Genomic DNA, 25540 nt, shown 5'->3' with positions numbered 1-25540 from the left:
TAGTCAACTGCATGCAGTATTAAACGGTTTCACTCCACCGGTTCTGTTCTCAACCGTGACCACGCCTCAAACGAAACACCCGAATGTTATGCTTTATTTCCCCTCTATCGCCGGCGAAACCGTCCCATGCATCTACCAATAAAGTTAGTTTTGATATCATCAACGTATTTGGAGAAGCACCCACCATCTCAGCAAACCGCACCCACTCCTCCACACCTTTGACGAACGTATCATCTGCCGCAGGAAGAGTCTCATGCCCCCATACCATCAACTCGTCGAATGTGCCCTGCGCCTCGAGCAACTTGACGGGTTCCTCCGGTTCGGTTTCTCCATCCTCCATTGTACCATTGTCTTGTCGTTGGGATGCGGGCAGTACACGGTCTGTTGGCGTAGCGATAACACCTATAGTTAACGATAAATAAGATTAGCTAGTTGCACAACATGGTGGAGCAGTATGCTTGTGAATCGGGGCCTTCGTACCTTGATAGCCTTCGGGAATCGCGACGCGCCGGCCTCGAAGTCTGCGGCCGCGGAAGTGCGCTGTTTGTTTGTTGTCTGCAGGAAAAATAGTGTCAGAGCAAGCCCAGTGACATTTGCCGTGTATTGCCGCAATTGATGCTATGCGTACCCTTCTCGTCTGTCTGGGGGATCCAAAATCGGTTGGTAGACTCGATTGGGCCGTCGTGGTGAATCCGACAGGGGAGGATGTTGGGTGTGAATTTCGTAGGGGCCTCGTCGCTCACAAGCGATGAGACTGACTTGGAGCCTGCTTGGAAGGTGTACATCTCTGGCATTATGGCGCGAAAGTCGCAGGGTGGGATGGTTCGGTTTAGGTCGAGTTCGTGTAGGTAGGGTATGAGGCTGGTATTTTCGCGCGAAGACTAGGATTTATATGAGATACTTGAGTGTTCGCCTGGTTCTCGAAGTATATCAGGGGCAATTGCGTTGTTGAGGTCGAGGGCAAGCTGAGGGTGTCGGCCGTGGATGGGTGCAGGATAAAGTTGAGGTGACCGAGGCGCGTCGCGTTCCCGCGTTAAGTGGTAGCAGGCGGCGGCCAGAGCCTGTACATCAACATTCTCGAACCTGGAAAGATTGGGAATTTAGAAAGAACTATTTACTAACTAGTAGGTTTTGAGGAAATTGAAACACATTCAAAGTGCAATGCGGTACAGTAGGTACGCAAATCTGGATTTGGATCAAACAAGTTTAGGTTTTCCATCTCAGCCTGAGCTCGATGAAAATTGAAAACCGGGAAGAGGTATGGTTTCATAATAAGGAAAAGCTCATATTTGGATTGAACTGTATAGATTCATACTGCCGCTATTTAAGATCCCAGAAGAAACAACTATGTGAAAAAGCCTCGATGTTTTGACCACAATGTATATTCAACCAATCGCCAATGCACGCCGTTTTAAGAAAGCCAAAATTTTTAGAAAAAAATTACTTAGAACCCAGGAACCTTGAAGTCCTTGGACATCCACTTCTCCGTTATCTTCTTCTTCGCCTTGCGAGCTTGTGTGATCGGCTTGCGGGACTCGAGCTTGCCTTGGACGATGAGTGTGCGGAATCTGTCGTCCAAGAGGTTACCCTCGGGCTTCAGCAAACGAAGAGAGTCCTGCAGCTCATCGGGAAGAACCAACTCCAATGGCTTCTCTGGGGGACTGTTGACAAAGTTAGTAACAATAAATATAGTTGATCATAGGGTAGAACATACGGAAGCTTGCCGCCAAACGGCTTCCGTCGCAGGGTGGTCTCGTCTCCCTCCTCGGAATCATCAGCATCAGACTCGTTGGCACGTTCCAGCTCCTTCTGCTTGGCGAGCTCGGTGAGCTCGACGATGCGCTCAGCTTGAGCGTCCTTCTTTGCCTTTTGCTCCTCCCACTTCGCGAGCCTCTCGGCCTCCTTGCGCCTCTTGATCTTGTTGCGCTGGGTCTTGGTCTTTCGCTCGGGTCGCTTCTTGTTCAGCCACTCGGGCTTCTCGTATTCGCTTTCGAAGCCTTCCCAGGCACTCTCATCGTCGGACTTGACTTCGCCGTCGTTGTTCTGGGCCTCGGCGATCAATCGTTGCCTCTCCTGCTCCTTCAACTCTTCTTCAAGGCGCTTCTTCTCAGCCTCAACGGCCTGCTCACCATGCTCCTGCAGGAGCTTGTCCCAGTCTTCGAACACCGGGTTGTAACTGGTGCCTGCATGGGGCATGCGCACGGCGGGAATCGGCTTTCCGTTGGCAGCGAGTGAGATTGGGGCATGCTTCAGGGTCTCCGGGGCGACCTTCGCCTTCGGCTTCACCAAGAAATCGAATCGCGGATCCTCGTAGACAGTAGGCTCCTCGGCATCATCCGCCCACGGGTCGTGAAGCTCGTTGTTACCCTTCTTGCTGATCGGGTTCGCTTCCTTGGCCACCTGCTTCAAGCGCAGGTAATCCTTGCGGCTGACCCAGTCATTCTTATGCTTCTTCGTCTTTGGTTCAATAACGCCGTCGGTAATATTTGAATTCATGCGCTTGCGTCCGTCTAGTGCGGGAATGGCAGACCGCTGAGCGATAATCTCGTCGGCCTTGAGCGTCTTGTGTTTCTTCGCAATCGATTGGCGAACCTGCTGATCTCCGGTGGTGTCGAGAATGAACAGCTCCTCGGAGGGCTTCTCCGAGATCAGACCACTGTTAAAGAGTCAGCATTAGCCCTGCAGACGATCCTTAATCGTAAACGGTAAAAACACACCCTTGAATCTCAGCATCTTTCAGCTGACGCAGACCCTCCTGCACTTCTGTGACATCGACATTCTTGCGCCAGGCCTTCTTACCCTTCCGGGAAGGCTGCTTGAATTGTTGAGGGGCATCCACCGACGTCGACATGGTTGATGCTCTTATCAGCTTTGTTTGCAAAGTCCCCAAATTAAAAATCTAGAAAAAAAACCAAAATTTCTGGATCCGCTTACCTAACGCGGGGGCGGCCAGGGCGGGCGGTCAAGGGATTCGAGCCTTGGCGACTTCGCTTTTCTTCCAGCTCCGTCAAGTCACCGCGCGTCAACTGCTACTGTCCGGGGATCTCTCTTTCTTTATCTCCCCGGAGGTTGATTCGCGATCTTGATTCTTCTCTTTGATAGAATCACTAGCTGAAGTCTAGTCGCGCACCATGCCGGTTGTCAAAGGTGGTGTTTGGTAAGACTTCAACCTCATTCGTCTTTATTCGCGACCAATTATAGCTAACAGCTCATTAGGACCAATATCGAGGACGAGGTCCTTCGGGCCGCCGTACGTCTTTCTCCGAAGTTTTCAAAGTGTGTTGACGAGTCGCGCAAATACTGACTGTCTGGCAGGTCTCGAAATATGGTCTCAACCAGTGGGCTCGTGTGTCGTCTCTCCTCGCCCGCAAGACCCCGAAGCAGTGCAAGGCGCGTTGGATCGAATGGCTGGACCCTGGTATTCGCAAAGTGGAGTGGTCGCGAGAGGAGGATGAGAAGCTTCTGCACCTGGCGAAGTTGATGCCAACGCAATGGCGAACCATCGCCCCCATTGTCGGACGTACCGCAACACAGTGCCTCGAGCGCTACCAAAAGCTTTTGGATGAGGCCGAAGCTCGCGAGAATGATGAGCTCGGTCTAGGAGGACCAGAAGGTGGAGAGACGGCGGCGCCTAGTGCGGACGATGTCCGTCGCCTTCGGTATGTTTAGCTTTCACCCACATTCGAGAATGACGATGATACTAACGGGCCATAGCCCCGGAGAGTTGGACCCCGATCCCGAGTCTAAACCCGCACGCCCCGACACGATTGACCTCGATGAAGATGAGAAGGAGATGCTCAGTGAAGCTCGTGCCCGTCTCGCCAACACACAGGGTAAAAAGGCCAAGCGCAAGGCCCGAGAACGCCAATTGGAGGAATCCCGTCGGTTGGCGGTGCTGCAGAAGCGTCGCGAACTGAAGCATGCCGGTATCAATGTCAAGGTGGTTACTCGGAAGCCCGGCGAGATGGATTACAACGCAGACATTCCATTTGAGAAGCCCGCTGCTCCTGGATTCTACGATACGGCCGATGAGCAAACCCGGAATGAGCGCCAACGGGAAATGTTCGATCCCCGCAAGCAACAGCTAGCCAACAAGCGGAAGGGTGACCAAGACGAAGACGCCGAGCGCAAGAAGCGCAAGAATGATAAGAACAGCAACTCGGCTGCTTTCGCTGCGGCTGCACGTGCCGGTCAAATGCAGAAGATCCGCGAAGCAGAGCAAAGCAGCAAGCGACGGGGTCTCGTTCTGCCTGCACCGCAGGTCGGCGAGGGTGAGATGGAGGATATTATTAAATTGGGTATGGCCGGAGAAAAGGCCAGCCGGATGAGTGGCGACGAAGAAACGACTCGGGGTTTCATTGGGAATTATGGTGCGATTGTTGGAGGAACTCCTATCCGCACGCCCCGGGCTGCACCAGAGGAGGATCACATCGCCAATGAAATTAAAAACATCCGGGCCCTTACCGAGACACAGTCTTCTCTTCTCGGAGGAGAGAACACACCTCTCCATGAAGGCAGTTCCTCAACAGGTTTTGAAGGTATTGCCCCTCGACGACAGGATATTGTTACGCCCAACCCCATGGCCACTCCCTTCAGACAGGCCAATGGTATGGGAGCCACCCCCATGACTGGCGGAGTTGGGGCCACTCCCTTGCGCACACCTCGTGATCATTTTGCCCTGAACCGGGAAGGTGAGGGTGGACAACTTGTTGGTAGCACTCCTCGTGATATCAAGATGCACGAGAACTTCATGCGTCAATCCATTCGCAGCAAGCTCGCTACACTCCCCAAGCCCAAGGAGACCGAGTGGGAGCTGGAAGAGCTTCCATCCGAAAACGCTGAGCCGTCTGCTGCTATGGAGATGACAGAGGAGGATGCGGCTGAAATCGATCGCAGAGAGAAGGAGGCAAAGGAGAAGGCTGCACAAGCGGAGTTCAAGCGACAGTCCCAAGTATACCAGCGCGGTCTGCCTCGACCCGTGGTTCTTGACCTCGATGCTTTGATGCAGCGTGCTTCTCACGTCACAGATCCTGTTGAAGGCTTGATTGCGAGGGAGGCTGCTGTCATTATCGCTCACGACTCGCGCAAGTACCCTGTACCTGGTGCCAAGATCGGAGGAAAAGCACCAAAATTGGATCGTTTGGACGATAGCTTCTTGGAGGCCGCTCGTGCTGCCATTGCTGCTGAACTCGCTTCAGAAGAGGCACAGCAGCAACAAAAAGATTGGCAAGACAAGTTTGACGACGTCTGGTCATCTACTCGGGCTCAATCACTACCTGGCCTAGTTAACTACGACGACGACAATGAAGAGGATGACTTCCAAGAGGAGCAACGGATGATAGCAGCCTTTGACGGAGTGCAAACATCCCTGCTCGCCACCGCTGAGAAGGGCAACAAGCTAGAGAAGAAGCTGGCATTGCATTACGGCGGATACCAGAACCGTGCCAAGATGCTGCGAACGAAAATTCTGGAAGCCAGTGCGGCCTTGCCCAAAGCACAAGATGACCTCGACGCGTTCCGCAGTCTGCAGATCTCCGAGGAAGCTGCCGTCTCTCGGCGACTGGAGCGCCTGCGAGAAGAGGTGTCCTTCATGATGCGCCGCGAGCGTGAGGCTCAGGAACTGTACAAGAGCCGAAAGGACGAGCTCGATGAGCTTGTCGCTGGTACAGCTACGATCAATGGTTGGCATTGAATTGTAGGCTAGTTTTCCTTCATTTCTTCTATATTTTTGGATCATGACCCCCTGCAGGCTCCGTTTTAGTATTTTTGTATCATTAGGGTGGTTACATTTGCGTGGATAATGCAAATCATTAGGAGTTGAATCTGGTCACAATTAAATCATTCAACAAAGACTTTCCATAGTATCTGCTGTGTTCTGTATTATGTAGATAATATTATGTAGATAAGAAGAAATCAGATTTATTATCACCATCTCTGCTTCTATTTCCAACATTCCTCATAGTTATCTCCAACTCTCCACTCACCAAGAGTGACAACTTCCCGATGCGGTCCCGCTGACATAATACCCTTTGACGACGCCTCCCCCTTCTGCCTTCACCACTCACCTGCCATCGACCGCGCATCATCGCATCCATCGATTTCATCTATTTTGAGCCCGGATACTGCCCAGGAATCTCACTGCAGACATCACCATGGGCGTCCGAGACTCCGGCGAGGTGACGGGGACGCCCGACCCCGTCGAGAGAGGCCTTGCCACCATCAACACCATCACGTAAGTTCAACCCGATCGAGAAGAACCTTGAGGATTTTTTGGGGGCTCGCAGAGTCGCTTTTCCTCGGTCGCATATACTGACCAAGATGATAGCCTGGGTGTGAAGGCCATGGTTCAGAAGGTGAGTTGTCCTGGCGCAGAGCCTGTCGGATATCACGTGATATAGGATTAACCAGGATGCTAGGATGGCGAACTTCGAAAAGCTGAGATTCTGTCGATTCGAGAACGGAAGGGTGGACTTTCATTCTAGTGAGTTAGCTCCCTCAAGCTAGTCTGTTTCAATCATGCTAATCTATCTAGTGTTCATTATGTCGATTTCAACAAACGTCTTGACGGTAAGCTTATTTCAAGGCAGTAAAATGGTTTGAATGAATACTGACTATATCTACAGAATGGGTTCCAGCTGCCCGAATCGACCTCACTCAGGAGGTAGAGTGGCCTCGGCCTGAAAAGGCGGACAAGAAGAAGAGCGCCGCTACGACCAAGGCCCCTAGCAAGAATGTCCAGAAACAGCAGCGCGCCGATAGCCGCGAGGTATCAGGGACTCCAGATGCCTTTGGCAGTAAGAACCAGAACATTGCAAGGGCTTCCCGGCCCTCAAAGGCTGGGGGTAAAGAGAACCGGGATACGCCCGATATCTCAATGATCGGGTCTGAAGCAGTGTCCACCGTCGGGACGCCGAAAATGATGGACTCGGAGGACCTAGAAATGACCGATGCGCCACTCAAGGACGAAGTCAAGACCGCTTCTGGTGAACTGATCACCCGCGAAGAGGAAATTGAGCGGTTACGTACCGGTGGTAGTATGACCCAGAATCCAACTGAGGTCCACCGTGTGCGAAACTTGACCAAGCTTCAAATGGGCAAGCACGATATCGAGCCGTGGTATTTCTCGCCATACCCCGATTCGTTCTCCGATGTGGATCTAGTCTACATCGACGAGTTCTGTCTCAGCTACTTTGACAATTACCGTGCTTTTGAGCGTCACCGTGCCAAGTGCACAATGGTCCACCCGCCCGGCAACGAAATCTACCGTGACGAAAACATTTCCTTCTTCGAGGTTGACGGCCGTCGTCAGCGGACATGGTGTCGTAACCTGTGTCTTCTCAGCAAGCTCTTCCTAGACCACAAGACGCTCTACTATGACGTGGACCCCTTCCTCTTCTACTGCATGTGCACGCGCGACGATACGGGCTGCCATCTGGTCGGCTACTTCTCCAAAGAAAAGGATTCTGCCGAGGGCTACAACTTGGCTTGTATCACGACCTTCCCGCAATTCCAGCGCGCAGGTTATGGTCGTCTACTCATCGCCATGAGCTACGAGCTAAGCAAGCGCGAGGGCAAACTGGGTTCTCCCGAGAAACCGCTTAGTGACTTGGGTTTGCTCAGTTACCGTCGATACTGGCGGGAGACGCTTGTTGAGCTATTGGCGGAACCAAACCGTGAGGCTATGAGCGAGAATGAACTCGCTCTTCTCACGTCTATGACCGAGAAGGATATTCACGAGACATTGCTGGTGAACAACATGCTCCGATACCATGTAAGCTATCATTTCCCCTCGTTGTCCTTATTTCTTTGAACACGATACTAACCCTCTCACAGAAAGGAAACTGGATTATCGTTCTAACCGACCAAGTCCTCGACGAGCACAACAAGCGCCTGGAGAAGGAGAAGATCAAGGGTTCTCGCAGGATCGACCCCGTTCGTCTGCAGTGGAAGCCGCCAGTCTTCACGGCGTCCAGCCGTACTTGGAATTGGTAATGGACATACGAGCCATCACTCCAGTATCTATTCCGTTTATTTCAACTATGGGCGTTGAGTATCTCTTGTAATCTTCTCGATTAATGACTTCATCGGCGTCTGGTGGTGTCTTCTCATGGTGTTTGGGAGCGATTTGGGCATGCGTTGTTTTTGGTGTCTGAATGTTTTGGATATTTTTTTACTTTACTTGATACCTCGGTTTTGTACCATATCTTCTTTAGAAAATGTTATTGTGTGACTACTGTGCTCTTCTCTCGTACATTGGATGAATGTGAATGTAATGTAGATGGTTCTAAGCGTCGTTCTAGATAGTAGCCCTGGGCGTGCAAGGTGTCCGTGGCATCCAACCAGGTGCTGTATAATAGTTTGTAATAATAGTTTGTAACAGGGCGTCAACCTGAAGAAATGACGAAGTGGAAGTTATGAGACATACCCATCGAGGACAACCGCTAAAGACCTTTCGTGCCTAGGCGAGCCTGGATATTCAATCTGAGTGGTGTCCCGGGACCATGGCAGTCGTCCCATTGTACAGGAGATCCATCATCTAGCCCATCCCTTTCTCTTTCGAAACTAGGACGATACAACACAAATTGTGAAGGGAATGGCAGATATTGATAACACGTCAATATTTAGCTAAACTAACTACCAGTCGTAATGCATTGACATAACATCACGTAACGATTATAAGGCTTCAAATGTCATCGGCGACTCATGCTCGGGCACTCCCGACAGCCCTGCAGGGGGCGAGTTATCAAAACACCAACCCCATACACTGACTATCCAGCAGTCCAACTACACCCCCTCAGCCATTATAATAAGGGTTAACACAAGTCCAAGACGTAACCACCGAACCCCCCGGACCAAACGCCGACTCCAAAGCCAACACAGCAGCCCAAGTACCCATCCCAGACGTAGCAAGACCACAGCACGTAAAAACAAGCACAGGACCACTAATATACCAAGTCTTCATGAACCCGCGCACCCACCGCTTAACACCCTTATCAAGGCGGGTCGTCTGGCCTGTGGCGGGGTCGAATCCCTCGCCGGGCAGTCTAGCACCGTCTTGGATCTTATAGGCCAGGTACATGACTCCCGAGAAGGAGTAGGTGAAGTTTAGACTGAAGAGGCCGCCGACGAAGTTTGTGAAGGCGCTGAATTCGGGGACGGACATTGATAGGACGAAGGCGATTATCCAGTATACGGGGCCGAGACCCCACCAGAGGTATTTGCCATGATTGGAGGTTATGGGCGGGAGGCTGAAGATTGCTTGGCCGACTTCGAGGTAGACGGTTTTCATGCCCACGTTGAAGTAGAGGACTGGGTGGGATGTTAGTTGGGGATATTATTGTGATGTGATGTTGCTTTGGGTGGGGATGGATTGTGATGGATTGATACGTACAGATGGCAAGCCAACCGGTTAGGAGGAAAGGACGTTGCCGACAACTTGGAGGTTCTTGGGGTTAACGGATTGGTTGACGTTGCTGTAGCTGTATTGGCCGTAGTAGTGGTAGACCTGGGAATGGTATGAGTATTACGTGTGATATTTGCAGTAGAGAGCAATTGAATACTTACAAAGGCACCGAAGAAGATGTAGACAACGGTGATAAAGGTTTGCGCAACGAGCAGACCCTTCCAGAAGTCCATAGGGCGTCTCATCTCGGACAAGAAGGCGACGAACATCACAGCTCCCGAGTAGGCATCTAAACAGAGAGCAGTGAGCAATTTAATTCCAATCCAAAGGCCTCGAAGGATAACTTACAAACCATGCTGTTGATTCCGTTGAACTGAGCAGCAAAGAGGTTCGTGTCGGTGGGCTGGTACTCGGCAGGAGGAGTGCTGACAAAGGTCTTGACCGGCGCCATTGTCGCGACGGTAGACCAAGCCTTGTTCAGGATACCGTTCTCAACAGCAGCAGCCGGGTCAGGGCCATGCTTGGCGGCAGCAACACAGCTAAACAGCCCCGTCAGCGTACTATATCAAACGGGTATGGCGAGGTATAGGAGACTTACATGATAACGAAGGTGACAATGTTGATCCACACCGACATGTTGCAGAACCAACCGAGGTGCTTGAGAGAGCGCATGTAACCACTGGCCATGCCAACAACAAGCGAGATAATACCGCAGACAACATAGCACAGGTTGGCGTTTCCACCCAGCTGAGCAATGATACCAGTATTACCAAGCAGAACGACAGCGACACTCAGGAACATCTGCAGCGATTGCATGAAGTTGATAAAGTGGCGCATGCGAGGTCCATACAGACGCAGGAATGGATCACCGAAGCTGAGAATCGGGTACCGGGACGAGTCAAGACCGAGGAAAGTTCTCCAGATCATGATTCCGGAGGCGAAAGCAGCAAGCCCCATAAGGACGAAGATGCCCACGCCGAGGCCGTAACCAGTGTTGGCGAAGACGTAGGGTGTCTGCGACCAACCCAGGATATCGGTCGTGATCAGGTAGAAGATGGTTCCCCAACCGGCATTGCGCAGGGCTCTGGCAGCCAAGCGCCATTCGGCATCGAGTTCGTAGGGAGGGGGTGCAATAGGGCTGACAGCACCCTCGTCGCTGCTGTTGGATGCGCTGTTGGATGCAACATTGGCCTTCTTCTCGGAGACCTGGAGAGACTGCTCGTTTGCCTGCAGCTCACGCGATTCCTGGATTTTGGCATCCTCATAAGGGTTGTTCTTGAAGTAGCCCTTGATGGAGCCGAGGATACCGCCGCCGCCGGTCACAGCAGTATAGCGACGATAGTCCACATCTTCGAGTTCACGCTCAATCTTAGCCCAATAGGTGAATTCTTCAAAAGTCACCGATGGATCTAGACGGGCTTCCAGACCCCAGATGCGATGGCGCACGCCGGGGTGGGTGCCCTCCTGTTCCATTTGGCGGATCTCATCCTCCGTAGCTCCCTTTTCACGAATCTGTTCTGTAGGGGCCGTGATGGCCATAGGGCCAGGTAGCATCGACATCTTGACAACAAGTAAATGTGACTGAGGGAAAAGAGATCCAAGGAAAGAGGAGAGCGAGAGTCTGGAGGACCCAATTCATATAACCCACACCCTCGGCCCTATCTCGTCGCGTCGGCGTATACCGCTCACACTGTATCTGATAACCCCGACGGTCATTCTAGCTTCGCTCAGTAATATCCGTTCAATTCTGAATAATACCTCGTGGTCAAAGCAATTTGAATTCACTAGTCCGGGCGAAGACGTGGCCAACCCAGTCTTTCCGTCGCCATGAGGTCGGCAATGGCGTGGCATCGCGTGTCCCTGGTTGGCCATTGACCAAGACATCCACGAGATTAGCCCATTGTACTAAATCCAACCGGGGAAAGGACTCGGACGCAACGAGTAAAGAGCAATGGGTTCAACGGGCCGAGCGTAGCCAAGCATAGCCAAGAAGGTGGGCTGGGTAACATCCGAGGCTTGATTCAGATAAGCTTCGCGAATCGGAGCATTACACTGTGGACCTGCCCACGTCGCTTCGCTTAGGCCGCGCCACTGTTCCTGATAGTTTTTTGCAGAAATACCAAGCGTCTGGTTAATTTCTTGTTTCCGCCACATATGCACGCGTTGACGCGCCTGAACTCTATCCGGATGATACATTATAACCGGAGTATACGGACGGAGTACATGGAGTTGTACATGCGTGCATGGTCCTCCTGTCGTGAGGAATTCGGTGCCACTCATCATTTCTCCTTCCTCTAGATTGACAAGAGATAAAGCCTGGGGCATTTTACTTGTAATACTCAGAGGGGAGACATTCTTGTGGGAAAAACGGGTCAAGGGTGGAGATAGTCCGATATCCTACAGGCTACAAAATTCCAAAAGGGAAATTGTCCATAGTGGATCAGGATAGCTTTCTAGAATTTCACCACCAATTAAGCCATTGAGAGATAATCGGGTCCATGGGACATATGTAGCGCATAGTACGTCTCATAAGCCATATTTGATCCGTATTTCGAAACAGCTTATGAACTTCAAATCTCATTGAAGGTAACACGATTACGCCGGATTACGGCGGGGCACCGGCGCGGACTAATCGGGAAGGTGCATTCGTGCTTAGTTCGGGCCAATTTCTTCAGCCAATTTTCGGTTATGGTGTCTCAACTCGGCACTATCGGCACAATTACTTGGGTCCTGGTGGACTCTGGGGCGCCGTTGCCAGCCGATTGACCTCTCAGAAGCATTCTGTATGGAGTATGGAGCAAGATATCTGGAGTACGGCGTTTGGCCCCGGAAAAAAAGTCATCCCTGCATAATAGAGACAATATGGAACCATCATGCATAGATACGAAGCGATGCATCAACGAATTGCTAAATACGCTAGTTTTTGTTCTGCTGATCCGAGCGAATCCTGTTCTTGCCGTTAGTATCCGGCTGGATAGTGAGGGCTTTGACAGCAATGTGGTTGTTCTAGAAGATAAGCATATTCGGCAAGACTGGCCATTTGTTCTTCTTCATCTTCTTGCTGAAGCCGAGAGAAGCGAGTGCTGTCGTTATCTACCGATTCCAATTGACTATTCAATCGTGTAATTTGACCGTTCTCGGGCAGTATCTATCGCGGAGAAAGAACCCGTTCTCCATTGTTCCATTCTTCGCTCCACTTAGGTCTGAAGTGTCTCCACTAGCAACAAAATTTGATGAGAACGTGTTTTACACTTGATCTATCATCAAATACTCCACATTTATACCCAAAGCACAATCTATACGGAGCATCGATAAAGGGTAAAGATCATTGCGCAGGTATGTAAGAGGGAAGATGGCATAACTATCGTTTCGAACCTGTTCATATAGTCGATAGAGGTTTTTTTTGTTGAGCATCTGGCGAGAAACCTGAGTTTCCCGCCTCTAGGGAGGAGCTTAAGTACCTCAACTGGCTTGGACACCCTCTCAATAGATTCGATGGCTAGAGCATCAATGCTAAGCTTTTATCCCATGTGGCATGAGGGGCTTATTGTGGAATATCAATTTGACATTGACATAACGGAGTACATAAGAGATTCTGGATCGAAGCCTGTAAAGCGGGCCTTTACGTTATTGAAAAGAAAATATGATAAGAGGCTACTCTCTCCAAGGTTCAAGCACTTTTAATATAAGGGGAACCCCGTCAAAGAAGGATCAGAAAAATCAGTACAGGAAATTGACACTTCTCCAGCACTAGAGGGCATTGTTGAGTTTTAATGACTCTTCTGCAGGCCTATAAAGGGAAAGGTTGAATTGCACATCTACTGCTGTCGTCGATAATGATATTCTTCTTTACTTTGGCGGATTAGCATGCAAAATGCTCTGTAATGTACGTGTGCTTGTCGTCGGTTAGATTGGTAGCACTTGCTTGATAGATGACACAATTTAGTAAGGATGGAATGCCATGAATGCCATGCGGTTGAGCAAACCAGTTATTCAGTGTTATCATGTTGTGGAATGTGTCTTGATTTATGTGGTGCTAGCAAACTTGCGTATCTTGAGCTCATGGCCAAAAGGGTTCTTAACATTGAACATCTACTTATATCTCCCACGGCCTACACGTAGCATCTACACTAGAAGAGACATATAACATGCAAGAACCAACAACTCAGAACTACATAGTACATGACATGAATTGAGTAGGCTGCATGATACACCAAAGACTTACAAACGACACCTATGATGCAGTAGGATTGAGCTAAAACGCATTACAGAATACACAGGAAGGCACATTGGGATTGAAATCCATTGGACGTGAGGCTAGGCAGATATTACCCGCAGCTATCAAAGAACGAAGTAGGACCCGAGAAATGAGTATGGCAGACTCGGTAATCCTCTCGTGGCTTTGCCATGCCGTACACGAATGCGTACAGCCCGGCGGCCACAAGAGAATTGTGGGTGTGAACGAAGAAGTACATAACATGAAGAGGGAACGGGGTGTGAAGGTGTGGAATGGGGGCGGATGGGAGATTAGGGAATTTGTGTTGCTGAGTCCATCGTTTCTTTGGAACGCTCGGATTGCAGAGCAGCAAACACTGAGGTATGTGGCGAAATTAGGTGCAGATCGGGAGAAAAATCACAAAGCAAATGAATCAGCTTTCTAGAAGGACTCTGAAACTCCGGAAAGGAGTTCACTCCGGAACGGAGAAAATGCTCATGGAAAATTCCCGTTCATGATCCTTTCGTGGATAAGAATTGCGCTTAGGCGCGTGGCCCGCTCTGTTTGCGGGGACCCCACGATGTAGTCCGCGACTGGTGGCGAGGGGATGAAGAGGCAGTGCTGCTTGACTGCTGCTGGGATGGAGTAGAGGGCTTCTTAGCACCCGAAGTACTTCCCGAGGCATCGCGGGGCTTCGGTCCTTTGCGGGTCTTGTTGAAGTTGGAAGAGTTGCGCTGCTGCAGCGGCTGCTGCTGTTGGCGCGAGGGAGGACCTCCAGCTTTCTTCGGAAGAGTCAGTGTCATGGCCTCGGCAGCGCCGGGCAGGCGAACCACAACGCGAATGTTGCCAGCTGCATCCTTCTCATCAGACCCAACCTCATACTGCTCAATGCTTTGGACTTGCATCGGCTTAAGAACCTTGGCACGCTGGCGGGAAGGTGGAGGCGCGGGAGCGGCCGTCCACGCGTTTGCCGGAGCCATGTTCGGAACCCGGACGCTGGGCAGAGAGCCTGGCTCGCGATCTTCAAAGATCTCATCTTGTTCCTCGACTTGGCGGACGGCAAGGTGACCGTCACCGATCTGTACGCCATTCTCAATGCTAGGCAGCGAGACTGAAACAGCTGGTACGGACAGCGAGACATCCAAAGGCTCCTTGGTTGCAGACGTAATTGCGAGAGCGGACTTTCTCTCAACGGGGGTCTTCTTGCCGAAGAGTCCATTAAACTTCTCCTGCCAAGAGATAGCACCCGACGCTGGAGCTGGGGGGCCGCGTGGAGGAGCAGCTGCCATAGAGGCAAAAGTGGGTGGAGCAGCCGGGGCCGCGGGGGGAGCCTGAGCTTTCGGGGGAGCTTGACGACCGGCTTTGGGTTTGGAAGATGGACCAAAGGCCGGCCAGAACCACCAAAGTACACGGGGTGAGTCGAAACCTCCTCTGGGGGAGGTGGCGATGGGCTGCGGTGGTGTTCGCTCTTCTCCGTTGCTGGGCGCTTTAACTGCTCACTGGCTTGCGGGAAGAAACGCGAGCTGCGAGCTGGGACGCTAGCAATGGGACGAGCATGGCTCTCGGGAAGACCATCCACAGGGGCATCCAGTCCGGTCAGACGGTTGGTGGGAGGACCGTTCTTGTTGTTGTTCACCGGTCCGGGGGCGATGCCAATCACAGATTTCTTCTGGGTAGTCTCTGCCGAGCTTCCTCGAAGTGGCTTCCATTCTGTCTGGAGGGAAGCAGCAATGGGGTTCGGCTTGCCCTTGTTCGCCTCGAATTGCGCGCGGGCCCGTTCCTGCATGGCACGGGTGCTCTCCCGTGACAGTGTATCGAAGTTATTCCACGCCGGCAAGGGCAATCCACCATGACGACCAGAATCTTGCTGCCACATATTCTGCTGTGAAGAAGGGGGGCCAATCGGGCCTGGACGGCCGATGGGAGCGTGTCGAGTCTCAGGGGATGGCAGAGGTGAGATCGAAGCTGATTCTTGTGGTCCAGAAAATGCCTGGGGAGGCACGGATGGTTGATCCAACTTGAGCTGACCGCGGAGAGGAACTTCATGAGACGGGAACCCACCAAGGCTCTGGTCGAATATCCCGTTGCCAAGGGTCCGATCACTGTTCAGAAGCTTCCAGGGGTTGTTCACCGAAGGAGGATTTGAAGGCATATTGGCGTTGGTCCACGGGGCGTAAGAGTTGGGAGCGTTGGAGGTGGGAGCGTTGGAAGTAGGAACGTTGGAGGTGGGAACATTCAAATTTGCGCGCCAACCAGGACCGTGATCATCACCCATTTCATCTGGCGTCTCGCTCTGGGGCTGTTTGGCGAGCTCACGCTTCTGCTCACGTGGAGATGGCTGGACGCGACGCAAGTGAGGTGAGGTAGGCTTTTCAGTATGTTTCTCAGTTGCACGATCCCGCTCGTTCGCTGCGACGAGCTTCTTGACTGAATCAGGATGGTGAACTTTCATCATGCCGTACTGTTTCGGTGCGCCAGATGGTTCAGGAACAGGAGGTTTGGGAGGAGAGTGAAGAGGAGGAGAGTGAAGAATGGCCGGGGGTGGTGGGGCAGGAGTCTGAGGTTTGCTTGCCTCGACGGATTGTTTGCGTTGCGATTGAGGCTTCTCGGGGGGTGGACCCAAGGCAGCAAGCTTCTTCTTGATTCTTTCTTCCCTTTCTAGCCTATCCTTTTCCTCTTGCTCCAAACGGCGCTGTCGAGCTTGGGCACGCGCATCCTTCATGATTCGCTCCTGTAGAACAAGTGGGTCTTCCTGGGGAGTTTCAGGCACAGAAGCTGGGGTAGCCTGTTCGACCGATGAGGCAACACTCACACTCCGCGGTGCCTGTCCAGCCCATGAGGCAGCAGTGTGCTGTTGTGATGGAGGGCCTTCATGTGTGGGTCCAGGTTCACGGCCCATCAATGCTGGATCAACCATACCATTTGTTTGCGATCCCCGTCGACCCTCCATATACCTGGGCGGTGGTGCATCGCGGCCAAAAGACATGCGACGACCAAATCCTCCACTTCCTCCACTGACATTTGACGATGTGCGGCGTCGATTCCAACCCGTACCATCCTGGTGAGTAGAACGATGAGTCTGGAATGCAGCAGATGGTTCCGCTGGACCACCTGACTCCACGTGATTGGGTCGTTGCAGAACAGCAGGAGGACGAGGGCCTTGATCTTGTCGCCAGGATCCTCTTCGATTGTCTTGTACTGGTTCGTAGCGTCCAGACCGAGAATTGTACAACTCCCGAGGCGCACCAGGTGCACTCTCTCGCCATGTCCGGTTGAAGTCATCCGCGGCGATCTCTTGCGGTGCGTATGGACCCTGGCGAACATCGTCTCGATGTGGGTGGCTGACAGGACCGGGGCCACGGGGCGGTTGAGATACATGAACGGGTGGGTTAACAGGGGATACTCGTTCAACAGGAGGCAAAGCCGCCCATGGAGACTTGGCTGGTGGAGCCGGGCTTGTAGATCCAGATTGTGCTCGATCATTCGTTCCTTTCGACGAGATACTCGCAGCCTTGGCCTGTCGTTCTGCGTTGGCCCCAAGTCTGAGAACTGTAGCATTGGGTCCCACGGACGTGGTCGGCTTCGGAGCAGCAATCTTGATGGGGTCTCTTGCGATGGTCTGTTCGGGTACCGGTGCTACATCCTTTGACTCTTCTGGAATCAGGTCTGCAGGCGGTGCGGGATGATCGGTATGCGTGAGAGTCACTTTCGTTCCGTCGGTCCACTCGATCGTCTCCGGAGCCCAGTCGTCCTCGTCGTCATCAATATCAGCCCATTTGGCCTCCGTACCACCTCCGTCTTCTTGAATTCGAGATGTCATGTGGATTCCATATTGTTGTTTCAACTCTTCGTCAGTCAAGTGCTTTGGTGGGGGTGGCTGGACAGCTATATTCAGAAGCAACTGGTCAGTTCTGCGACTCAAATTCTACACCAGCATGAACACATACGACGATTCTTGTTCCAAACTTGATTTGGGTCAGGTCCTGCTGCGCCTTTCCCACCACCTGCACCGGTCTTGGAAAAAGAGTCTCGCATGCCAGCGGTGGTCTTTGCGACCAAGCGCGGCCGTGAAGTCGGTTGAGGGGTACCAAGAGGAGTAGTAGAGGTAGACGGAACTATGTATGTAGGTGGTTAGCTGGGTCGTGCCTTCCCCAAATAGTCAAGCAAAATGAACAAAGGAGATTAACCTTTCTCGGGTGCCTTCGGTGCTGCAGGAGCCCCGGGGGCTTTGGCAACCGCAAACTTGGCAAATGACACGGGCTTGAAAGTTGTGGGCTTCTTGACAGATCCAGTGCGGTTATGATGTCTGCCATCCGTTCGACTGGCATCTGACTCTGAACCACCCTGTGAAGCTGTGTCATCCCCGCCATCGGATACCGATGTTAATCCGTTCAGTTCAAGCGCTCTGGAAGCAACCAAACCGCTGCCCTGCTTCGAAGCATCCTGCACCATGTTCAGCTCCGTGATCAAACCATTTCCCAATCCGTATGCACCCACCATCGCAGAACCTCCGGCAACCTTATGATCTCCAGTGTCCTCCACCTGAGAACCAAGCGCGTGCCTCGTCTTATCGTTGATTTGCGGATCAGTCGATACTTGTGTGGTCAAATTTGATGTGGTATGTTGAGTCTCCCCCACGTCCCCTCCAGCAGATATGTTGTCATTGATGCTCGCAGGAACGCCGGAAGGCGAAAGCTCGCCGCCCGACAGGGTCTGATCTACCACATCGCGGCCGAACTGCTCTGCCATAACAATACTCGAGTCTGCAAATGAAAGAAGCGGCATTTGTTAGACCGATACTTTGGGAAGAATGGATCCGGGGTATGGGATGAAATCCTGCGGGCACAAGTGGACACAAGTGGACAGCCGCAGGTTCAAAGTCGCATAAGCACAGAGGAGAACTGGCGACGGCGCGTACCTCTTGTCAGAGTCCAGGAATCGCCACGGTTGAACTTCTGATCCTTCGTCTGGTTGTTCCCCTGGAAAGTCGGGATTCCACAACCACGTAGAGATCGTTGGGGCGGCCAACCTCCCGGAGGTGCTGTCAGAGAGCCGGGTGGAGTGCTCCGCGAGAGTGGCTGGTGCGGAATCGAGAAGGGCGCGTGAGGCTAGCCGCTGCCCTGAAGAAATCCCGAGAATAGGGGAGGATATCACGGAAGAGAACGGTGTCGAGGGGGAGGTAACGGAATGTGTACGTGGTTCGTCCCGTTGAGATGGTTGTCGGGTTTGAAGCTGAGCGCTCGCTGTTTTGGGTTAGCGCCGACTCGGGAAGGTGATGTGTGGCACAGTTCTGTCGCCCACGACGATCAGGATCAGGAGTGCTTAGTCGTCGGCGGCCTCGATATGCAGATGTCCAGAGGTTTGGGAAAAGAATGAAGAGAATTTGACGCTTAGCATTATCTTGTAGGAGTAGTTCTAGAGTAACGGCTAGGTGACGGCTAAGTAACGGCTAGGTGACGCAGCAACTTATTAGGCCGTGGTGGTGCGACTACGAATATCCAAAGTACGAGAGCATGGCCATGAACTGCCTTGCGCAGGTTCATGGGACTACTAATGGGGATATATGGTATAATAATAAAACATGGTGAGATTCGATTTCAGGAGTCTCTAACGCCTACACTGTGACTCTCGGGAAAGAGGATGCAGTATATACATCCAGATCCTCCTCCCAATTTCCAAACAAATAAAATAGTTTAGTGAGGGTGGTTCTTGTGGTGGCCTGCAAGAATTATTAGTATGCGAAGGTGCGAGCAGCATTTCATGCAGCAAGAGAGATATCGGGAGTTGGACGGTCTCTTGCTCAGGGTGGTACTCACGCAGGTGGAAGTAGTACTCCATGCTGTAGCCCATGATCAGGATTCCGGCAATGGCGTGGAGCAGAGCTGCTTCGGATCAGTATCCATTTTATATCGGCAATGGGTTCGTCCCTTGAACTTACGGGCGGGGGAGTTCTTGTTGAAGTAGCGAGCCTGGTAGCGGCCGAGGAGACCGGTGGCCTTGGTCTCGGGGGCAGGGCCACGGGGCAGACCAGCGTAGAAGCTCACAACACGCTCCATGCGGGCAGCATCCTGAGCAGCACCAATGGCCTTCAAATTCTGTGTTAGCGATGTTTTCGAGAACGAGGGATGTTGTGTTGCGTCGATATATGGCACGAAAAGAGCCTTCGGGAAAGAACGGGAACCGGGGGAGGTGCCAGATGCGATGGCATTCGCGAAGGGGTTGCGGGTGACTCACGTTGGGAGAGGCGATCTAAGTAAACAGTTAGTATCATCAGCAGTCATTTGCGAAGCCTCTAACGAGACAATGCCGGGTCGTCGTACCTTAGGAGGGATCAGGGTCGAGAGACCACGGCGGGCGATGTAGCTCATCTTGTCTGGACTGTCGGGGGTCAGAAATTGGTCGCAATCAATAGTTTCGGCCTCGAGTATTCCATCAAAACCAACGAGAGGCACGTACTGTCTTTCGCAGCGCAAGTGAACCGGGAACGACTGATGATGCAGGAGGAAGAGACTCTTCGGTCGGGAAGCGGGTGGTCGGATGAGTTAGGTGCGCTAAACCCGATTCGGATGTGCCGTGACCTGCACTCTGCGATTGACCTCCTCCTACAACCCGCCTCGTCTTTGGCTATAACCACCAATCCCCACTCCCCACCGTCCACCATGTCGCTCTTCCGAATTGGAGGTGCTGCTGGCCTCCGTGCGACTCGGCTTGCCGCACCTGTCAATGTCCGCTTCGTCTCCAATGTCGCCAAGGACATCAAGACCAGCCCGGCCGATGCTCCCACCACGCCCAACAAGGACAGCTCGTTGATCAACAAGCAGAGCCCCTCGGAGGCAATGACCCGTCATCAGCCTGATTATGAGGCGACCATTGACCACGCTACCTCGTACGATGCCTCGCACCCTGCATTGCTCTCCGCAGCAGATCCAGTCCGCTAACATGTTTTTACTTGACTCTGCAGTCAATTCTCCCCAGTCCCCAAGCGCGTGATGGATGGCAGCGAGCCCGGCCCTGCTCTGCCCGCTGCAGTTCTCTCCGGCGCTCCTACCGACCTCCAGGCCCGCACCGTCAGGTACTTTCGCCCACCTCGATCGTGTCTTATACGGGGTATCCATGTTACTAATTCCTCGATCTTCATAGAATCTACCGCCCCACAAAGCCTGCTACCCAGTCTGGTACCTGGCACGGACACCACTGGCGCATGGATTGGGACATTCTGCAGAAGGGTCACCGCTGGGAGAACCCCCTCATGGGCTGGCAATCTTCCGCGGATGCCATGCAGGGCACCAACCTCAAGTTCAAGTCCAAGGAGGATGCCATTGCTTTTGCCCAGAAGCAGGGCTACGAATACTTTGTGCAGGAGCCGAATGAGCGCCGGTTCGTGCCCAAGGCTTATGCCAACAACTTCCTTCACGAGCCCAAGAAGCTCAAGCACATCAAGACCAAGTGATTGTGCTTTCCAGTGTACTATGTAAATATTTGCAGGTTTCCCTTTTCTTTCTTTTTCTTTTTGAATCAAAATCAGACTTTTAGAATCTTTCATTCTTGCCTATGATAAGATGACCTGCTGGCTTGTGTTTGGTCGGTCTCGCCTGCTGCTAGGTAGCAACAGGCAGCTCTGTGTACGGTAGGGGAATGCAAATATGGTTCAAGAAACAATCTGACCCTCTTGCACGACGCTGCAATCCGACATGATGACACTCTCGCCGTGTACTACGGCTCTATGTCTAAATCGATTGATCTGGTCCTTGACTGGAAGGTTTGAAGATGATGGTTGGCGGCGATCTGTCGTCATTCCACACATCTTAGCTTGTAAGAGATGTATCAGCTTCGGAAAACCGAAACTGAGAAGCACGAGACCTTATTTCAATTCTACGTGAATGGGGAGATTGGCTAGTGTATGTATCACGTTATTAAGGCTTCATATCAGTCCAAGAATATACCACCGAGCTCAAGGCCACGAGAAGTCACGTCATTTAAAACATCAATTTTGCTCCACCTAATTCAAATTAAACCGAGAGTCATAATAAACGCCGCCCTATTTTATCAAAGTCCAATTCGTTTGCAGCCAAGATTGCAGCTTATAGTTACGAGATCGAGCTCTCTCCAATCCACCACCGCCAATAGTCATCCCTTACAAACTTCGATACGAGTAGATATCATCACTGTCAAAACATTACTACCAGAACACCCAAAGCAATCTCACGAAAGAGAGGGCCTATTTACATCAAGCCTCCGTAGGTTCTTCCTTCCTGTTCAAGCTCCTCATCTTCATGGAGGTAGTCCTTCATCTTGTCCAACTCGCTCTCCTTTTTCTTATGAGCATCATGGTCGTGGTCATGGTCATCTTTATGAGCCTTGTCCTGATCGGGCTCCTTCTGGTATTTGGCATCCTCGTTCTGGTTGTGGTGATGGAGTATTCGCTCGAAGAAGCCCTCGTGTTGGTGGGCGGGCTCTTGGGAGGATGGTTCTGTGAATGGTAAGTACCTGTGACTAACTAGTGATATCTATATGATCCGTGATGGGATGTGCTCACTGTCAGACATGATGAATTGTAAACTGTGAAATGAAACTGATTGAACGGAGATAGCGGATGAATAGGATAGAACAGGAGTTATGGATGTTAAGCCACAAGGTATGTGCGGGGTGATCTCAAGTATATATTTCCGGGGACAAGCATCATATCGTGGGACGATACCGTGGTAGGTCATCGAGTAATATCCCAGAATGCGCAATCAGGACTTAGTAAGGCGGCATTTATTATTATAGGCTGTTGGAATAGTGAGCGCATCATCGACCAAATGTTTCCGCCACCTTGCGTGCTGAGGGTGTCGATGAAGTCTAATGAGCGGGGCCGGCTGGTGGGTCTATCGACCGCGTGGGATCAAGTGCAATAAGCTGCCATGATGGTTGGATTGATGGTCTTGCCGCATTTAGCAGTCGTAAGATACAGATAGATACTCTGTGAAAATTATGAGGAGTATGTCTGAAGAATGTCGGGTCCGGGGAGTGGTTCCTCTCCACGAGGTCAATCGACAATCGACACATGGCCATTGAATACGGAGATCTATCGCGAGGAAAAAGTAAATGGCCTTTGGAATAAATTATGGAAGAACCTGTAGAACAAGCATTTTTCAAGAGGGATATGCGTATTTTATGATTTGGCATTGTCATTTACATTGATGCCATACTGGCCGGGTCAACGGCTCGAAGCATGTTCTATCAATATTTGAGCAGCTATCACCATTATTGTCCATGCATCGATGATAACAACGAGTCAGGTGTCCATCCATCATCCACCAAGAACACAGTTTGTGCGTCATTCGTTCGGCACAACATATTGAGAAGACACTTCTCAACACCAATGCGCGCCTCGAGGCTGACCTGACCCAGTACTTCTGTCATCCTCCGCACATATTCTATCTTCTGCAATGCATCTGGATAAGTTTCGACCAGGTGTTGATGTAAAAATGGGCGCAGATTTTGCACCGAAAAGTCCCACAGACCCCGCGATTGCATCAGGGCTCCATCCAAGATATCTAGCCCACTGGACCAGAAAGAATTGCTCATGGCGTCGATAGGCGGGGAAGAGATGGATTCTTGCATCATCAAGCATATTGAGAATAGGCATGTCAGTCTATCATAGTCGGATGGAGATGTTCCAAGCGTAACTGACGCAGATGAATTGGAACGTTGGAATTCATCACGGAGATGGAGGACGGCTTGGTAGAGCGAGGGATAGGTGGAAAGTCCTTGAACGTAAAATCGGGAAGAAAATCCCATGAAGGTTCGTAGATCTTGGATGAAAGATATCAGCCACAAGCAGCGTATCTTTTGAAAGTCCATTGAAGGATCTAAGGCGAATGCATCTGCTGAAGGCTCGGACACTTCGGAGATGTTGTTTGTCGGCTCGAACCATGAAGGCTTGGTCATTAGGGAGACGCTAGATATGTTAGTGGCCAGACATGGATATTAGATTAATTGGGACCCACAGATAAACAACAAGCTCGAGACGCCAGTTATCATGGAGCTGTCCAATCCCGCCTTTAGCGTCGATCATCCTTTGGAGGCCCATGCGGTGGATGTTCCACTCCTCCGCAGTTCCCCAGTATCTCTATGCATGAATCAGTCACCTGCCACACCGGAGTACCCGGACCCTAAAATAGTGCGAACTGTATTTACCTCGAACGTCAGAAGTCGAATCACAGCTGCAAATGCATCATAGCTAAGTGCCTTTTGTGGGTCTGATAGCCATTCATGGAGAATCCGGACGGCCTCTGCCTTGTATTTCAAGGCATCCGCTGAGTTGGTTCCCTTTTGCGGACTAGTCCCTGCGTAAAGATGGGATAGATGCGCCGCGGCATGGGCCATGATTGCGTTGAATGATGATGCATTGGAAAGGTCCAGGGGGAACCATACATCCTTCATTGGATTGAAGCTTGGGATATCCAGATCTTCAAACATCATGGTTGCATGAGTGCCGATCCCTATTCTCATGTTAGCGGTTACAAATCAGTTCAAGTCGCTTAATTCGGCGAGATACATACAGTGATGTAGCAGCTTATGATGCTGGCTGGTTAATTGTACTGGAAATGTCTGGAAAGGGTCAAGTCTCGAGCTTGATAACGCGCGGCCCACTCCACTCAATAGCTGTGAGGGTACTCCTATAAGCTCGATCCTATCATCGCGCTCTTGGTCTGTCTCGTTAGAGGAAGTCTCCGAGCACTGTCGCCCTGAGCTTGGGCTCCCACGGCTTCGAGATGAGCGTGACTGAGTAGGGACTTCATGGGATTTCGTGGGCCGGTCTGCAGCTGATGAGATGTTTGGAAGGAGCTTGGGCTGAACACGTCTGGTCTTGGTGCTGTTGTTACGACTGTGACGCTGTCTCCAATGCTCACGCATCGCATGGCTTCGAGCATTTGACTGACTGGTCTCCGTGACAAATGCAAATCGGGGACGACTATCATCTGGCACGGTCTTCCGGGGTGCTTGAGACCCACTGGATTCATTCCCTGATGACATACTTCCGACTTTGATCAGAGTAATTGGAAATAGTGTACCGATAGCGAGCATAGGAAAGCCGACGAAAACGGGTGTGTTGTCCGTGCAAGGGTCAGCATCCTCCAGAGAAACTCATGTATGTAGCCGCCACGGCACACCGCTACTCGACCCGTCTAGAGAATTGAGTTTTAATGGCCGTTTGATGTATTTCGAAGCAGAAATTTCGGCTCTGAATAGATGCACCATCCTGTATAGCGTAAGTGTCAGAAGGTGGGGCAAAGGCGAAGAAATGTCTCTGGCGGTTTGCCCCGCTTACTTGATAGCCGCAGGAGAGAACCTGCGTGGAATTCCCAGTTGGGTAGTACTAACGGTCCAATCACCATGAATTTCGCCATAAAGGCTGTCCCTCCAAAATATTTGAGCCTTTGACATAATGGCGGCTGATTTTCATGACTGGTTCGTGCGTTTAATTGGTCTAGAATGGCATGTCTCCAAGTGATCCTCGCTTATGTCGGCTCCGACTCGGCGGCTGTGGCTACGATGTTCCGTTCTTCCGAGAATGCCGCGATTGGAGACATGAGATTCTCTCAACCATAGTGGCGAGGTTCTTATACTAGCTATATCGAGAAGCGGTGAAGAGGGAGATGAGTACTATTCAACAGTGTGAAAAACCAAAAAAATATCAAGATGTGTACCTTACCTCGGATTACCTCGGATTAATAGAGTGACAAGAGTCATGGAAAGTTAGTGAGCACGCGAGGGGTCAACAAATGAGCTATATGAGATCACATTGTACGCGACGACCAATCATTACACATTCAGATCTATCTGATGCCGCAATAAACAGGTGACGATCGCTTGGCCTGCATGCAGTATACTAGAAATGGTTAGCAATAGTACGAGCTACATAAGAAGCTATG

At 51.5% G+C, this 25540-nt stretch overlaps 10 protein-coding genes across 10 annotated transcripts; 3 read left to right on the top strand and 7 right to left on the bottom strand.

Moving 5' to 3' along the window:
• Window positions 1-93: 93 nt before the first annotated feature.
• Window positions 94-794, bottom strand: N7473_011491 (ribonuclease H2 subunit C; the record flags this gene model as incomplete). Its single annotated transcript, XM_057157430.1, has 4 exons — window positions 94-132; window positions 185-402; window positions 481-555; window positions 629-794. 4 exons carry the CDS (start codon window positions 792-794, stop codon window positions 94-96), a joined length of 498 nt encoding a protein of 165 aa, XP_057003280.1.
• A 499-nt stretch (window positions 795-1293) lies between these two features.
• On the bottom strand, window positions 1294-2885 carry N7473_011490 (ribosome biogenesis protein NOP53). The gene is made up of 3 exons (XM_057157429.1): window positions 2718-2885; window positions 1715-2656; window positions 1294-1661 (listed from the first exon to the last, which is right to left on the bottom strand). The coding sequence occupies exons 1-3, from the start codon at window positions 2849-2851 to the stop codon at window positions 1445-1447; spliced, it is 1293 nt and encodes a 430-aa protein (XP_057003279.1). The 5' UTR covers window positions 2852-2885; the 3' UTR covers window positions 1294-1444.
• A 246-nt stretch (window positions 2886-3131) lies between these two features.
• Window positions 3132-5692, top strand: cef1 (putative cell division control protein (Cdc5); the record flags this gene model as incomplete). The annotated part of the gene is made up of 4 exons (XM_057157428.1): window positions 3132-3157; window positions 3217-3250; window positions 3316-3659; window positions 3715-5692. The coding sequence occupies 4 exons, from the start codon at window positions 3132-3134 to the stop codon at window positions 5690-5692; spliced, it is 2382 nt and encodes a 793-aa protein (XP_057003278.1).
• Window positions 5693-6152: 460 nt separating this feature from the next.
• On the top strand, window positions 6153-7992 carry N7473_011488 (NuA4 histone acetyltransferase complex catalytic subunit ESA1; the record flags this gene model as incomplete). The annotated part of the gene is made up of 6 exons (XM_057157427.1): window positions 6153-6232; window positions 6326-6353; window positions 6417-6481; window positions 6533-6567; window positions 6624-7771; window positions 7834-7992. 6 exons carry the CDS (start codon window positions 6153-6155, stop codon window positions 7990-7992), a joined length of 1515 nt encoding a protein of 504 aa, XP_057003277.1.
• An 802-nt stretch (window positions 7993-8794) lies between these two features.
• Window positions 8795-10963, bottom strand: N7473_011487 (uncharacterized protein; the record flags this gene model as incomplete). Its single annotated transcript, XM_057157426.1, has 5 exons — window positions 8795-9309; window positions 9430-9505; window positions 9565-9692; window positions 9752-9942; window positions 10002-10963. The coding sequence occupies 5 exons, from the start codon at window positions 10961-10963 to the stop codon at window positions 8795-8797; spliced, it is 1872 nt and encodes a 623-aa protein (XP_057003276.1).
• Window positions 10964-14161: 3198 nt separating this feature from the next.
• N7473_011486 (uncharacterized protein) lies at window positions 14162-18404 on the bottom strand (the record flags this gene model as incomplete). The annotated part of the gene is made up of 4 exons (XM_057157425.1): window positions 14162-14950; window positions 15001-17504; window positions 17567-17734; window positions 17807-18404. The coding sequence occupies 4 exons, from the start codon at window positions 18402-18404 to the stop codon at window positions 14162-14164; spliced, it is 4059 nt and encodes a 1352-aa protein (XP_057003275.1).
• A 908-nt stretch (window positions 18405-19312) lies between these two features.
• On the bottom strand, window positions 19313-19987 carry N7473_011485 (F1F0 ATP synthase subunit f; the record flags this gene model as incomplete). Its single annotated transcript, XM_057157424.1, has 5 exons — window positions 19313-19338; window positions 19436-19501; window positions 19558-19705; window positions 19854-19868; window positions 19940-19987. 5 exons carry the CDS (start codon window positions 19985-19987, stop codon window positions 19313-19315), a joined length of 303 nt encoding a protein of 100 aa, XP_057003274.1.
• A 126-nt stretch (window positions 19988-20113) lies between these two features.
• N7473_011484 (NADH-ubiquinone oxidoreductase 21 kDa subunit) lies at window positions 20114-21069 on the top strand (the record flags this gene model as incomplete). The annotated part of the gene is made up of 3 exons (XM_057157423.1): window positions 20114-20505; window positions 20581-20691; window positions 20760-21069. The coding sequence occupies 3 exons, from the start codon at window positions 20114-20116 to the stop codon at window positions 21067-21069; spliced, it is 813 nt and encodes a 270-aa protein (XP_057003273.1).
• Window positions 21070-21841: 772 nt separating this feature from the next.
• On the bottom strand, window positions 21842-22401 carry N7473_011483 (uncharacterized protein; the record flags this gene model as incomplete). Its single annotated transcript, XM_057157422.1, has 2 exons — window positions 22156-22401; window positions 21842-22089 (listed from the first exon to the last, which is right to left on the bottom strand). Exons 1-2 carry the CDS (start codon window positions 22328-22330, stop codon window positions 21842-21844), a joined length of 423 nt encoding a protein of 140 aa, XP_057003272.1. The 5' UTR covers window positions 22331-22401.
• A 387-nt stretch (window positions 22402-22788) lies between these two features.
• Window positions 22789-24887, bottom strand: N7473_011482 (uncharacterized protein). Its single transcript, XM_057157421.1, has 4 exons — window positions 24167-24887; window positions 23802-24106; window positions 23612-23733; window positions 22789-23562 (listed from the first exon to the last, which is right to left on the bottom strand). The coding sequence occupies exons 1-4, from the start codon at window positions 24690-24692 to the stop codon at window positions 22866-22868; spliced, it is 1650 nt and encodes a 549-aa protein (XP_057003271.1). The 5' UTR covers window positions 24693-24887; the 3' UTR covers window positions 22789-22865.
• Window positions 24888-25540: the final 653 nt, after the last annotated feature.

Source organism: Penicillium subrubescens (genome assembly GCF_028828155.1).
Source record: "Penicillium subrubescens strain IBT 31985 chromosome Unknown utg000010l_segment0_segment0, whole genome shotgun sequence".
NCBI classification, from domain to species: domain Eukaryota; kingdom Fungi; phylum Ascomycota; class Eurotiomycetes; order Eurotiales; family Aspergillaceae; genus Penicillium; species Penicillium subrubescens.
This window is presented reverse-complemented; position numbering and strand designations above follow the sequence as displayed.

What these genes read in the sequence shown, in the direction of transcription:
- N7473_011490 (XM_057157429.1), bottom strand. Translation starts at nt 2,851, where the DNA reads ATGTCGACGTCGGTGGATGCCCCTCAACAATTCAAGCAGCCTTCCCGG. An exon ending in AAAGATGCTGAGATTCAAGG is followed by an intron (nt 2,657 to 2,717) that starts GTGTGTTTTTAC and finishes ACTCTTTAACAG; the next exon opens with TGGTCTGATCTCGGAGAAGC. An exon ending in CCGTTTGGCGGCAAGCTTCC is followed by an intron (nt 1,662 to 1,714) that starts GTATGTTCTACC and finishes CTTTGTCAACAG; the next exon opens with TCCCCCAGAGAAGCCATTGG.
- N7473_011482 (XM_057157421.1), bottom strand. Translation starts at nt 24,692, where the DNA reads ATGCTCGCTATCGGTACACTATTTCCAATTACTCTGATCAAAGTCGGA. An exon ending in TCATAAGCTGCTACATCACT is followed by an intron (nt 24,107 to 24,166) that starts GTATGTATCTCG and finishes ACATGAGAATAG; the next exon opens with GGATCGGCACTCATGCAACC. An exon ending in CTCGAGCTTGTTGTTTATCT is followed by an intron (nt 23,563 to 23,611) that starts GTGGGTCCCAAT and finishes TAACATATCTAG; the next exon opens with CGTCTCCCTAATGACCAAGC.